This window comes from Chelonoidis abingdonii, chromosome 2 (genome assembly GCF_003597395.2).
Source record: "Chelonoidis abingdonii isolate Lonesome George chromosome 2, CheloAbing_2.0, whole genome shotgun sequence".
Lineage (NCBI taxonomy): Eukaryota > Metazoa > Chordata > Testudines > Testudinidae > Chelonoidis > Chelonoidis abingdonii.
Window position 1 is genome coordinate 200,648,624 of NC_133770.1, and position 15,444 is coordinate 200,664,067.

Below are 15,444 nucleotides of genomic sequence, written 5' to 3' on the forward strand. Positions count from 1 at the left end.
GGCCCTCTATCCCATCATTCCAATTTTACAGGTACCTGCAGCTTTTTTTAAAGCACAGTTTATCTTGAGTTGAGGTTGATTACTTTACCGTAAGAACACTTATACTGCAACATTGTTATGTTACACAAGGAGAAGAAAATTCAGCAAGGTAGAGGGTGGAATAGATGAGCAAGTAATATTCATTTGAGTAGGCCAAAATATATGGGTGTTAAATAGGGGACAGTTTTGTATGTATGCTAAGCAAATATGGGAAGTTCATTGCAACTGAAGAATCTGGTACACCTGTAGAGATAAGACAAAATGGCAGACCATTCTTCCCTGTGTCAATTCAGAGCCCAACTCTTTCCATCAGCCCAAATTCTTGCCTCCAGGTTCAGGAAAACTGAAACTTTAATGTATTTCTAACATATATCTCAAAGTATTTTTTTACAAGTTTTTCTGCCTTCAAACCTCCCAGACCAGAGGAACACTAAAACAAAACAAAAAACACCAAACTGTAAATGGAAAAAACCCAAGAAGCTTTCCCTTAGGAAATCTTTTTAGGATCAGGGTCTCGTATACTACAGTTTGGAGCTTTAGTCTCTGTTTGTTTTTTATTCTATTATGTCTGCTTTTTTTTTTGCCTGAGAGATCTTAATGTAAAGGAAAATACAACAATTTTTATTGCAGTTATACAACATTCTCATCTTTCAGAATGGAAAAATACTAAGTATCTGTCTTTCTTGTCAGTGATTTGATGTCAAGATTAGAGACCAAAAAGTTGTGCAGTAGCTAACCACATGATCTTATTTGTTTCCCTTAAGCTCCTTCCTCCTTTTGCTTGTCATAGGATTTATTTAGACTTGAATTTTGTAGTTAATTGACAACGTATTAACTAACCCAACTATATTTGAAAATAGACACAACAAGGAACAAAGGTTCATATCCTGAAACAAATGTTCATGAAGTGTCTATGGTAGAAATTACAATTGTGTTCGTTAATATGTAGTTATCAACACTTGTTAGAGCATGACTGAAAATTCCAGTGTAGATGAACACACATTCACTTATGGCATACTGCTCAAATGAGATTGCAAGCTTTTTGAGGGAGGAACTGTATTTTACTGTTTATGTAGCATCTAGTATAATGGACTCCAATATAGATTGGTGCCTGTCGGCGCTACTACAACATAGATTGTAAAAATAATAAGGATCTGACCACTTTTGCTTTATTTTCCCTCATTGTTTTTTGCGTCTCCTAAGTTTGGACATCTGTGGGAGGTCCTTGATTATTCAAATTTCATGAAACTTAGTGCAGAACAGACCTAAATAATCTTACTATGTATTGGCACGAATTGACTATCCTCCATTAGGGTAGCTTGTCTTTTTGAAACTCTTCTGTTGTCTTGATTAAACATAATTAATGACCCTTACTGTCCTGAGACCTTCAGCCAGTCTCATGCCCTGCTTTTTAAGCCAGGGTTTGTCTACATTAGCTGTGGGTATGATTTGCCGTTTGTGTAGATGTACCCACACTACCTGTGCTCTAGCTAACTTGCTAAAACCAGCAGTGATGATGCAGCAGCATGGGTTTCAACATGGTGTGTCCAAGCTTCCTCTTCTTCAACCCCACACCTCCCTATGGATGTACTTGCTGATGCAACCTGTGCTACCTCATCCTCACTGCTGTTTTTAGCAAACTAGCTAGAGTACAACTGGTGTGGATATGTCTACACCAGCTATAGCTTGTATCCCTGCTGCAATGTGGACATGCTCTTAGAGCAAAAGGTATCTGCTTATCTTTACTCCCTGTTCAATCCGACAAGAACTCTTGCCCTTCTCTTTTCTCCCGTATCCTACTTGCTCCATCCTGTATATCTGTGTCTGGTGCTAAAATCTCCCTTCTACTACGTGCTTCTACTCCTACAAGCTTGTACTTCATGTTATGTCTGACTCTTCTTGATTCCTTCCTTTTGCCTAATCTTTAAGTACACACGGTCACCTGTCTTCCCCCATTTTCCTTTAAATTTCTTACTTCTGGGCCTACTTTTCTTCCTACATCTCCCTTTTCCTGAACAGTTTCCATATTTTTTCTATTTTAGGCATTGATCCTTTCAGTGAGCTATGTAAGAATAGACACTTTCATGGAGCCTAATCCAAGCACAGGGGCTTCAGATTACAATCTCTTGAGTGCAAATAATGTCCTGTTTGTGATTTGCTATGTAAACATACAGTGCAGTGATTTTTGTTAGATAACTAATGGTGGGTTGTTTTATCATGGAAATGAACACTTTTGTGAGTGCTTTGAATATATTCTCTCCCCCAAAATGTCTAGAATTATTTTAAAACAATTTTTCCCAAGCTATTAAATTTTTAGGGGTCTGCAAATAAAAAAAAAAAGCTAAAAACCACTGCTGTAGCCCCTCAGGCTAGAGGATCCAATGTTCGCAGACTCAGAGGGTACTGTACCTTATGTCCCCTAAGCGATGGATAACTCAAATGTCTTTTTGCTCTTATAGTACCCAAAGTCCATTGTCTCAGCCTCAAGAGTCACGAAGGATTTCTAAGGAGCTTGCAAAGCTGCTGCTTGTTAGCTTGATTGCTTTGTTTACCTTATATGTAAATATTCTTTCCTTGTTCTCTGCCTGTAATCAAGCCAGTCAGACAGGTGAATCCACGTATCTTCGTCTAAGGCAGACTGGATTTATGCGCTGCCTCCAAAACACATATTAAGAACATATTTCCAGCCCGCGCGCGCACACATCTTTGTACACAAACTGTACATATATCAAGTGGTGATATTTGGGACCAGCTTGTCACCAGTTTATATATGATACTTTATGGCATATCTTTTAGATACACACTATGACAACAGTGTTTGTGGAGGGGATAGTGAATATGTCAGGGCTGATCTGAGTTACAATATGGTTGGCTTTCTACTAGTAGGCATTGAGAAACTCTTACAGTCACACCTGGTTTTTATGGAAGCATTTTATTTTGCAGAATTGAAATGATTAACTTCCTGAAACAAAGTGACAATTGCTAAAATAGTCCATCTTCTATTGTCTTAAGATAGGTGGCGTCCTATTGTTTAAATTACTGGGTTGTAAGAATTCAACTTTGGTGTGTTCTGGAAAGGTAATCATTGTCTAAACTTGAATTAGAAAGTGTGAGAGGCAATTCCTTCCCCAGATGTACTTAAGGGGAAGAAGCAAGACTTATGAGCTGCTTGCTTTACGTGCGCTTCCAAGACTGTTTCGTATGAAGTACTTAGTACAACTCAATATAATCTTACCTGGAAAACATAGTTTCCATTCATACGACTTTGTGTTTTGTCAAAAGTAGATATGCTTGTTTCTTATTTAAAAACCTATTCACCAGTTTGTCTAATTATTTTTAGGGTTATGCAGACACAGAAGAGACACTGGGTAACTGCATCCTCAGTCTAAGCGAAACAGCTTCTGACAAAGGAGAAGGGATTCTCCCTAGAACTACTAGATTAAGGGCTGCTCTACGACTTCTCTTCTCAAAAAAGCAGTTGTGAGTAGTAATGTCCTGTAATAATTTCAGCTTGTGATTGATGCGTGATATTAGCAAGTCTAACCTAAACTGTTAAGACTGATTTAATTGATTTACAGTGAGGGCTGATTTGAAATGTTGTGGATAAATGATAAATAGAAGTAAGTCTTAAGCATTATCAGTGTGTTTTTCTGACATTTTCTAACTCTGTATGTAGATCTGAAGAGCTAAAATGCCCCACTGAAAAGAATCTTGATCCTTAGTACTTTGTTTCCTTAGAGTCCGTTCTGTGGCACTGAAACATCTAACATTCCATCTCATGAATGAAGAAGGGGCCAGCCTGAAGCGCCCTCTTTTGCATGGTAGTGTTTTCTCCAGTGTTCCTACCTTGTTTGTTGTGGAAAGACCTATTGAGCTGAAGCTGGATGATACAAAAGAGTCAATTTTTAAGGTGACCGAAATATCCTTTTAACATATTTTTGTAATTCTGTCCTTTTTGAACTGCTTATTAACGTCATGTGGGAAGGCTGCTACATGTCAATTATTTCACCTTCTGCAGGTTGCAGTAATCTTTTCCCTTGAGTTGTCTTGCACCTTATAAATAAGTCTGCCAGAGAACCTCTACCCTACAAACTTTAAGAGTAGCTTTTATGTTATAAGATATGTAATGGGATCGTCTCTCGCAAGTGCCCCCTTCTGGTCCAGTGTGAGCCTTCCATTCCTTGGAATGGGATGGCATCCACCTTTTACTTCTCCCCTGGAGACACTGGCCTCTATAACAGTCCAACAGGGCCCATCGCAATATCCTCCATTGAGGTGTCCTTTTCAGCAGCCCTCCCTAGGCTCAGACCTTAACTAGACCAATAGGGCCCTTGTGGTACCTTTGCTTGGTCTGGCTAGGTTCTGGGCTCAGTCCTTGCTTGGTCCCTGCAGCCAGCCAGGACTTCTTTCTTAGCTTCTCCGATCTTCGGCAGTCCTACCTGGTCTCAGCCCTGCCCGCATTGAGCTGTCTATAGTCTTGTTGCTGTTTCAGCCAGCCAGGAACCCAGTCCTCTGTCTTCCAGCTCCAGGCAGCAACTGACTGCTCTGTCTTTGCTGCTTTTCATATGACCCTTGTGACCTTTGCTCAGCCCTCCAGCAGCCCCTCTGATTGGCAGCTTCCCCTGCAGCCACTGTAGGCTGCCTGGAGTACTTCTCTGCTCCTTTGTGGGGCACGGTGAGACAGGGCTGTGAGACCTCCAGCAGAGGGCCTCTGGACCTAGTCCATCCCGTCACAAGGTGCAACAGTGAATGAGACGTGGATTCACTTACTATTCAGCTTCACAAGATTTTACCCTGTGCAGATAAGTTAGCTCCACAAATGCAAACTGGATGTACTTAGCTGCACACTGTAATAGCTTATCATACTTGTTCAAATTCTATTGTGCATGAGTAGAACATTTTTTCAAATGGTCATAGTTCTGTTAAATCAAAACTACCTTTTACTAGAACACTCAAAGGCACTTTTCAGTGTGAAATATTTCCAGGCCAAATGTCAAGTTTCTGCCTCTGGTCACTTGTGCTGCTGGGAAACAAAAGATCACAAGGCTTTTCTAATAATGGGAAAAGTGTACCTTTTAAAAATTTTTTCCTTTCACTCAAACAACTGAAATCTTTTTTGCTCAGTTTCCAAAAAATATTCATATTGGGTAGTCTGTCTAGAAAATCTCAGCCCAAAAGATGAAGATTTTTTATGATGCAGATATGAACAATTGAAATGGGATTAGCAGAGAAACAACTACGTAACCTTTGGTAATAGTGGTAGGTAGTTCCTACTATAATTTTTAATAATACAGGCTGACATCAAAGCAAATATCAGAGGTCTCTTCATACTGTTATCTTGTCTTTAGCTGTGTTTTTTTGCTTCAGGTTGAACAAAATTCCACAGATCCATGTTCTCATAGTCGGTCTCACAATCATGGAAGGAATTCCCGTAGAAAGTAACTTTGGCATAGAAGAATGCATGATTATCATATACAATAGCGCCCACTATGTGCTGGTTTCTTTTGAGACACTCAAGGAGTCTCTGCTTGGTAGAGCTAATAATGGAAGGATAGAGAGACAAGAAAACAGGTTAAGGGAAGGGGGAAAAACAGCAGGCCCTTAGGTAGGTGCAATATCTGCTGCAGAAGATATAGATAGGTGAATATCACACACTTTCTGAAGGCCAGCAGGTAAATATATACCTTTTTGGTCATGTTACTGTATGTTGAAACTTGTTGAAAACAGTTTATTATTCCAGCTGCGTATGTTGTGCAGCCTCAGCCCCAAATAACAGATGCTTGTAATCCAGAATACGATAAGTGCAAGACAGTTCCTTACCATACAAGCAAATCCTGCATCTATAATATAAGACAAAATCCAAGACCTGCTTGTGGCTGTGGGGCTCTAGATTAGAAGTTCATGGTCTGCAGGAAACAGATGGAAACAAACAGCAACCAGTAAAATAAATCAAAATGTTAAACGAGTTCTGAAAGATGACATTCTTTCTCCAGCGTAAAAATAATCTAGTCCCTCAATTTACCATAGATCTTAGATCTTACTTTTTTTTTAAAATCAATCTGTATATGTTGAACTTAATTAACAGCCGACCTAAACACAAGCCATTTTACAGATAGTCTTTTGGATTTAGCTACAACTATACTGCAATGAAATGTCAAGCATTTACAGTTAGTGAACATAGGGTATAGGACTATTGACCCTAGTTCTCTGCTATTGTAGGTTACTACGTCACATCATCATGAATATATGCACATGTTAATTACACAAGAAAAATGAGTCTGTATATAAAGACTCTTTTGAAATTTCTGTATTTGCATACTTTAAAAACCAATGGGCATGATATGTTGTTCTTTCTAATTGCTACATTCTGGAAATTGTTAATTTTTTATTCCCCAAGAAATGCTTTAGAAGCTCAGTAAATCATACCACGATCAATCAATTCTGAGTGAATATATATATATGTTGCTTGTAAGGATTTTTAGAATGTATCCTAGTCACATTTATTTATATCTTTTTTTTTAATATTTCCTACACTTTGAGGGAATAAGAAGGCTAGTTTTCCTGTTTAACTAAGAGACATATATTATATGTATTTCTAAATATAGTTTTGTTTTAATAGGAAGAGACAGTGGAAAAACTATATGGTATTCTTACTTCTGACACCATTGATCTAATTTTGAGAAAGTCTGCAGCAGAGCAGCTAGCTATAATTATGCAAGGTAAATTGTTCTGGTAATATTGATTCATGTGCTGGTGAGCTGGTTTTCTGCTTGGAATGCTATTTTCAAATTTTAAATACATAAGTTACCCTTACATTACTAGACCAATATTGCAAATCTGTCATGAAAATTTCATAGCCCAAGTTCAAAATTTACTTGCTTGCTCTTGTTATGCTTGAAAATGAGGGGTGTAGATTTTATTCTCTTATCTGGGAAAAAAAGAATGGCTCAGCCTGGGTGAGAGGGCAAGTATAATTCTGCAAATTTAAGGTAAACCTAATGACTGATCTTTAAATTAGGCCTTTTTAGATTGTCTTTTCCTTCCTTTTTTTTTCTCTTGAACTTTATCACCTAATTTATTCTTGTTTATTAGAGATGATACTGCAAAATTGCTGCATTTCCATGCTAGTTATTTCTACTTGTGTGGAAGAGACCATTCTCCTTAGCAAAGAGTAGGTGGGTTTTTTTTTCAGTGTCATTCTTGGCTTATACTTTATAATCTACAAAGTGACAGTATGTTCTGTAGACTGCAGTACTTTCTTCAAGTGGGTGAGGTCAGTCTTTAACTTGATTTGATTAAGTTACACTTGAAAACATGAGCAGTCACGGGAACAGTAGAGTCGTCTCTTATCCAAATGGTCTTGTATTCAGAGTATTTAATAAAATAATTCCAGGGGCTAGTATATGGAAGAGATTGGCAATGTGATACAGGATTTCACTTGAGGAATAATGGTAAAAATCATTCTCCGATGTCTACTGTGTATTGAGAGAAAATGAGTTCATGGTCTCTCTTATACTTAGTAGGCAGGCATCTGTATCTCCACAACTACTATTGTGACTGGCATAGTTATCGGCAGCCTCATTCCTGAGGACAAGTATTGAATGGGTGTGTAAACCAAACTTCCTTGTGACCCCTTGAGAATAGGTGTAAGACAAATTGACAAGGCTTTGAGGAGGCTTGCATTGCTATTGCTTGTGCTGTACTTGTTTGGTGGATAGAGGGCTTTGGCATTCAGTGACATAAAATTAGTACATCTCACCAGCATTAAAATGGTGTGTGCTCCCATGCAGGAAGTTAAATATAAAATTGATGTGGAACTAATGGCTTTTGCTAATACTTTTTTCTCTTGCAGATACCAAAATGCATGCTGTTGTGAAAAAACTGGGTCTGATAGATAAGTTATTTGTTTACTTTACTGAATGTGTACATCGGGATGGCAAGGTAAAAATATTACCATGAGTTTTTTTTTGTAAATGTTGTTGTGGTAAAAGCAGTAGAACTTGGTATCTACCACTTTTTTTAAGCACAGTCTTTCAGTACATTAATTCCACTAATAACATGACAATCTAAGAACACAAGTATGTAATCTTCCTGTATCTTTGCTTTCTTCACTTGGCTTTTGCTCATGGTAGGTTCACTATTAACTTAATCCATATATGTAGTTAATATAGGTATCTAAATTGCAGTGGAAGAATCCTCTATCCCCATTAACACTGAAACATAGAAATGGTCTGGGAGAGACTACAAGAGGTCATCAAGTCCAGTCCTGTTTGGTGAGGCAGGACCAAGTAAGCCTAGACCATTCCTGACAGATTTTTGCCCAATCTGTTCTTAAAAACCTCCAGCAGTGGAGTCCACAAGCTACCTTGGAATCCTGTTCTTCAATTGAGTTACCCTTCTAGTTAGTTTTTCCTAATACTTAAACTAAATCTCCCTTGCTACACATTAGCCCATTGCTTCTTATCCTACATGGAGGACATGAACAGTTGATCTTGGTCCTCTTTATAATAGCCCTTAATATATCTGAAGACTGTTATCAGGTTCCCCTTCAGTCATCTTTTCTCAAGACTGAACATGTCCAGTTTTTTTAACCTTTTCTCAAAGGTCAATTTTTCTAATACAGTAACTCCTCACTTAACATCCTAGTTATGTTCTTGAAAAATACAACTTTAAGCGAAACAATGTTAAGCAAATCCAATTTCCCCATAAGAATTAATGTAAATAGGGTGTGGGGTTGAAAAAAATTCAACAGACAAAAGACATTAGATACATATACAGTATAAGTTTTAAATAATTTTAAACAAACAATTTAATACTGTACTCACCAATGATGATTGTGAAGCTTGGTAGAGGCAGGGGTGTAGCGGGTTTGGGCTGCGAGGGCTTGCTCCGTTCTGCCTGCCAGGCGCTCCTGCCGGGGAGCGGGAGTGGGGGAAGGGGGCTTAAAATTGAATATTACAGGACTTGAAAGGAGTTTGTTCTCTAATAGGTCAGCGACCTAATAACAAAACAATGTTAACTGGGAAAACGTTAAGTGAGGAATTACTGTACTTACTATATTTTTTGTTGCTCTCTGGACTCTCTTCAGTTTATCCACATCTTTTCTGAGGTGTGACACCCAGAACTGGACACAGTACTCCATCTGAGGACTCACCAGTGCTGAATAGAGCGGGACAATTAACTCCTGTGTCTTACAAACAACGCTCTTCTTGATACACCCTAGAACGTTAGCCTTTTTCATAGCTGCATCACATTGCTGACTCTCATTCAATTCGTGATTCACTATAGCCCTCAGATCTTTTCAGCAGTACTACCATCTAGCTAGTTATTCTCCATTTTTGTAGTTGTATATTTTATTTTTCCTTCTGAAGTGTAATATTTGCACTAGTCTTTATTGAATTTCATTTTGTTGATTTCAGACCAGTTCTCTAATTTGGTTAGGTTGTTTTTAATTCTAATCATATCCTCCAAAGTGCTTGCAATCCCTCCCAATTTGGTCTCATCTGCAGATTTTATAATCCTGTTCCCAGTCCACTATCCAAGTCATTAATGAAAATAATTAAAATCTCGAATCTCTCGCTTGTTGAAGACTAAAAAGTGATATTAAAGGGTTCATAAAGACAGACATTACGTCTTTAAAGGTTACATCCTAGACTCCTGAAGTCCAGCCTCAAACAGGTCATAATCTATAATATGCATTGTAAAACATCCAAAGCTTATTGAGGAACATACAGATAGAAATAAAACAGCTTCCTGAATGATTGAAAACTGCTGTCTTACAGAGCATTCACCAAGGAAATCTCAGCAGACAAGGTCACCCATAGAAGTGAACGAGTTTGTAGCAAACAATCAGACATTCCATAGCGTTTTTGTGTTTGTGATTTATCAGAAAACACTTAATTTCATGATTGTTCATTATTTCAAAGTGTTGGAGTGCTTTATGTAAATACATCTTGGGCAATAAGCTGTTCACAGGCTATTTGCTTGGATTAACTTTGACTACTGGTTCTAATAGAATTCAAGGTCAGGTTATAAATCCATAGTATGCCCACATCTTGAAAACTGCGTGCAGATGTGGTCGCCCCATCTCAAAAAAGATATATTGGAATTGGAAAAGGTTCAGAAAAGAGGAACAAAAATAATTATGGGTATGGAATGGCTTCCGTATGAGGAGTGATTAATAAGACTGGGACATTTCAGCTTGGAAAAGAGCTAAGGAGGGATATGATAGAGGTCTATGAAATCAGGATTGATGTGGAGAAAGTAAATAAGGAAGTGTTATTTACTCCTTCTCATAACACAAGAACTAAGGGTCACCAAATGAAATTAATAGTCAACAGGTTTAAAACAAAAGGAAGTATTTTTTCAGACAACGCATAGTCAACCTGTGAAACACCTTGCCAGAGGATGTTGTGAAGGCCAAGACTATAAACGGGTTCTAAAAAGAACTAGATACACTGATGGAGGATAGGTCCATCAGTGGCTATTGGCCAGGATGGGCACGTATGATGTCCCTAGCTTCTGTTTACCAGAAGCTGAGAATAGACAAATTTTGCAGAATTTTTAATTTTTTGGTGCAGAATTCCCTCAGGAGTCAGAAGATCACATAACACTTGTTAATTGTACTGAAGTTTTAATTTAAATTTATGAAGAAATGTTTTTAAATATTGACACTGGAAAAGGTATCTTATCTCAGTCACATTAAGAAGTTCTATAGCCAGACTCTGATAGCTTGAATGTGAGATCTACTCAAAGCTATTGCTGCCATAAATCAACAAAGACAAGCAGAAGAGGTTTAATTCCCACAGTTCTATTTTACCAATTTTATTTTAGCATGATAACATGTATTTGTTTAACATACATAATACTAAGATAGAAAAATCTATTTGACTTCTAGATTTGTCTACAGTTAGCACTACAGTACTGATGTTCTATAATATCAGAGTATAAACCCCTTAATAGGCATGATTGAGAAATAGTACTGGTGGTGAATCTAGGGTAAAAATTTAGTGCTTAACTTAACAAAGAACCTAAGTCACGTTAAAAGTCAAGTCTAAGTCAATATTAAGTCACTTAAACACTTCTGAAAATTTTACTTTTGATCTTAGTGGAGGGAAGATTGTGTGTGTGGGAAATTTGGAAATCACAGTAAGCTATCACTAACCATGTTATGTCTGTTTTGGCTGGTGTGTTTTGTTTGTTTATCTATGGTATGCTCAAAGTGGACAGGTGGAAGAGGAAGTTTGATATAGAAAGGGGAAGTACCTGTCTTCATCTTCCTAAATAAACTTCTACATCACAAAAAGTCTGAAAACCCCTCAAAACTAAATAACTTGGCTAAAATTCATGACTGGAATATTTGCTAGGTTAAGTCAGTCACTGATACTCTCATAATGCTCCTGAAATATGACTAGACCAGCGGTCGGCAACCTTTCAGAAGTGGTGTGCCGAGTCTTCATTTATTCACTCTAATTTAAGGCTTCGCATGCCAGTAATGCATTTTAATGTTTTTAGAAGGTCTCTTTCTATATGTCTGTAATATGTAACTAAACTATTGTTGTATGTAAAGTAAATTAAGTTTTTAAAATGTTTAAGAAGCTTCATTTAAAATTAAGTTAAAATGCAGATCTCCCCGGACCGGTGGCCAGGACCTGGGCAGTGTGAGTGCCACCGAAAATCAGCTCGCGTGCCGCCTTTGGCACCCGTGCCATAGGTTGCCTACCCCTGGACTAGACTGACAGTCCTGGAGAGTGAAGTTCTCTAACCACAGAACAGTTATGAGCTACATCTGTGCAAGCTCCCCACTAGAATCTCTCTACCCTGATCTGAAGGGACTCTTTTACGGTGAAGAGATCATAGTTTAATTCCTATGTGCATTCAATTTTTTTTTTTGTACTTAAATATTGACTGCATACAATATCAAAATAATTGAATACACTAGTTTGAAAAAACATACATTGAAATATAAACTTTTCAATAATTGTTTAAATATGTACGGTAAGTATCCTTTTGGGGAGGGCTGCCAATAGAGTGCTGGGAAGAGCAGAGATCTAAATAAAGTCTCAGATGCAGCCTCTAGTTATAGTGATGCAAACAGAATTCACAAAACAGATCTCAAGTATAGAAGCTAAGGAAAGCAAAGGAATGGACTAGTCTCTGAAATACTAAATCTCAAAGAGATATTGGCTTTAGTTCTTGATGTTCGCTGACCAAATTGTCCATATTTATTCTGCTCTTTACATTCTGAATAAGGCCTTGGTTCTGTTTCTGGCTAGTCCACTGACATTCTAATCTTCAGCAAGTTACCTCACCTATCTCTTCTTCAGTTTTCCTGTCTGTAAATTTGGGATAACAAAGTGCAGCACAGCAGTGACTAAATTTTGAGATCTGCAGATGAAAAATGCCATAAAGTATAAAATATTATTTATACTTTATTTATTTAATCAGAGCTATTTGGAAATCTTTCAAATATAGACAGGACTTTAATTTTGGTCTTTGAAATGAACATTCAAAGAGGGGTGTGAGGTTAGAAGTCCAGAAAAATATCTGTTTACGCCTGGGCGTAATTAAAATTTTCCCACTGAACTTGTTACAGCCAGTTAGGATGCACTTATTTCCAGATTCATTCTGATTTGGTTGACAGTTTTCTGGGTCTTGGTGCATTTGGTCTTTTGAGAGGATTAGTAGTAGAAATGTCCACTAGATGTAAATTAAGTTTTTTTTCATGTACTTGACTATATAGTTCTGCATATGGGGAGACATCTATATTACCATATTTTTTTTTTCTCCCCTTCAGATCATGGAATGTATTATGTTGCCATGCCTTACACTTCTACGAAAACTTGTATATGCTGATCCAGTTACACGCCTATCATTAGCACAGCAGCCTTCTATCCTGCTAACGTTATTGAGAGGTGACTTTAAAAGGCTTTGAAGTGTCTTTGATGTACTGTAAATGGAAAGAAAATGTCTGAAGTGTGACTACATATTTACAAACTCTTCTCCCCCCCCCCCAAAAAAAACAAAAAAACCCGCCAAACTCTTCACTGACACAGGATCAGTCTGTGGTTGCTTCAGATAGCTTCAGATAACATTTTAAGAAAAAATGGCTTACTGATTCAAGTCATGAATCTGTTCCTGTTGAAGTTAGCACTCCTGTTGAGTTAAAAAGGCTATTTCGGTGCTCTTGTACGTATGTATGACATGCGTCTGACGAAGTGGATATTCACCCATGAAAGCTTATGCTCCAATACTTCTGTTAGTCTATAAGGTGCCACAGGACTCTTTGTCGCTTTTTACAGATCCAGACTAACACGGCTACCCCTCTGATACTTGTATGTATTGTTGACTACCAATGTTTTATTGAAGAATGTTTTAAATTTATCTTGTTTTGTTCAGTTTCCTTGATTTTCCGAGATGACTGTGCTGTTCTGACTGAAAGTGCAGCATTGCTTTGCCTTCTGTTGTTTGATGAAGTAGCAGGAAAAGAAATCTGGTGAGCTAAACTATAGTAATTTAATTATACCTCTCTACATTATCCTTTTGTATCAATATCTGGGATTTTCTGATGGCAGTAAGTGCATCAGCAACTCTATTCAAAATTTCTACATTTCCAAATCTATAATTTTCCTGTTATGTTTTTGAGTTTGCACAAAATATTTATCCTACAATTAAAATAGAGCCTGATCTAAAGCCTATTGATATGAAGAGATGTTTCTCTTTTGATATCAGTGGACTTAGGTTTTAAAGGCTTCATCCAAAGGTCCTGTTCCAGCTGTTGGATCCTTGCACTTACAGTGAATAACTCCTGTGGAGTGATTTGCAAGATAGAGGCATAAGAAATTTTTCTTTAACCTCAACAGATTTTCTTTGTACATTTATTTCTAATGCATTAATGAAATGTATTTCATTTCTTACAATTTGATATATACGTTGTTAGTCATGTTTGTACACTGCTTAACACGATAGGGCCAGAACCTGGATGAGGCTTCTGGATTCTACAGCAATATAAATATTTCATAATAATTCTGTTGGCCTTAAATTATAATATTATTGTAAAAGCCCTTAGTGTTTGTTTACATACCTTTTCTGTAAATGCATTCCTCAATTATTTACACAGTAAGCTCTGGGTCTACTTCATCTTTCTGTTCTCTTAAAATCTGAAAAAAGAATACTGGGATTCCATTTAAAAATATGTTTGTCTTTCCAAAACAAACAGTTATATGTGCTTCATCACTCAAAACAAATGTTAAGTCATTGGAAAGAAAGTTAGTATAGTCTTCTTGCAGTTCATATGCTTGAAACTTATTGGAAAGAGTTGTTACTTTTATGTGAGGAAATACAGATTTAATTTGAACTGACCATATCACTTTAATATACTGCTGTAATGTTACCATACAGTAGAGACGTACAACAGATATTCTAGATGTAAATATCAAAATATGTCTTAAATTATAATATTATTGCAAAAGCGGCACAGGAGCCAGCAAACAGAGCTGCTAACAGGGGAGTTTCAGTGGGAGTTCTGTTGGAGGAGCAGGTTTTTGTAGTTTGTGGATTGTATTGTGGAGTTTGTGTGTGAGTGAGTGTGTGTGAAGGCTGCTAGGGGCCGTGTGCTGGGAGAGAGGCTGAGCCCTGAGTTGGGGGCGGGGCTTACCTGATTAGGGGTCCTATATAAGGCACTCAGGCAGCGGCACAGGAGCCAGCAAACAGAGCTGCTAACAGGGAAGTTTCAGTGGGAGTTTCCAGGGGGAGGTTACAGGGGAGTCTAAGGCAGAGAAACCAACAAGCCAGATAAGGGAGGGGGCAAGGGTCTGCCAGCAGCCCAGTGCTTGTTGGGGGCCTGTGGTGCGGTGTTTGGCGTGGACTGCCAGGCACAGAGTTGGAAGGCCATGAGTGAGACAGAGGCAGCAGTGAGAGACACACTGAGGATGACCGGAGATGTGGAAGCTGTGGCATGTACATGGTCCTGGAGGGGGCACCTGAAAGGATTTTGTCTGCATGAAGTGCTGCCTGATAGAGCTGCTGGAAGAAAAGATAAGAGGATTGGAGATGCAGGTGGAAACTCTGGCTGAGTTTAGAAGGGGGTTTGAGCAGATGATGGAACAGAGACATGATGAGGCACAGGGGATAAGCTCAGATGTGCAGATGGAAGCAGGACCAAAGAATTCTGAGAAGGGACTGTGGGTGAGGAAAGTGGAACGGTAAGAAGCATGTGACTAGAGAACCAGGCAGAGGAAAGACGGGCCAGCGATGGAGAAATAGAACTCAAAGGAACAGGTTGCTGAGTTGGAAAATGAAGAGGAGCATAGCAGGTGCTCGCTGAAGGAGAGAGGAAAGGAAAAGAGACGAGCAGCATAGTCCTACAGAAGGAGGGGAGGAGTCAAATGGAGGCAACACCAAGTT

General features: G+C 38.2%; 1 protein-coding gene across 8 annotated transcripts in view; it reads left to right on the forward strand.

Annotated features, from left to right (window-relative positions):
- The window catches only part of RTTN (rotatin), a 161,431-nt gene that overhangs the window by 46,530 nt on the left and 99,457 nt on the right, over window positions 1-15,444 (forward strand). For all 8 annotated transcript variants that reach the window (XR_012655334.1, XM_075062917.1, XM_075062916.1 and 5 more), the window contains exons 16-22: window positions 1-31; window positions 3,380-3,519; window positions 3,778-3,949; window positions 6,659-6,758; window positions 7,892-7,980; window positions 12,836-12,953; window positions 13,438-13,534. The exon at window positions 1-31 is cut by the window's left edge and continues 86 nt beyond it. Coding sequence is in view for 7 of the 8 variants with exons in the window: in XM_075062917.1 (XP_074919018.1) it covers window positions 1-31; window positions 3,380-3,519; window positions 3,778-3,949; window positions 6,659-6,758; window positions 7,892-7,980; window positions 12,836-12,953; window positions 13,438-13,534 (747 nt within the window). In the remaining variant the exon portion in view is untranslated. The remainder of the gene's footprint in view (window positions 32-3,379; window positions 3,520-3,777; window positions 3,950-6,658; window positions 6,759-7,891; window positions 7,981-12,835; window positions 12,954-13,437; window positions 13,535-15,444) is intronic.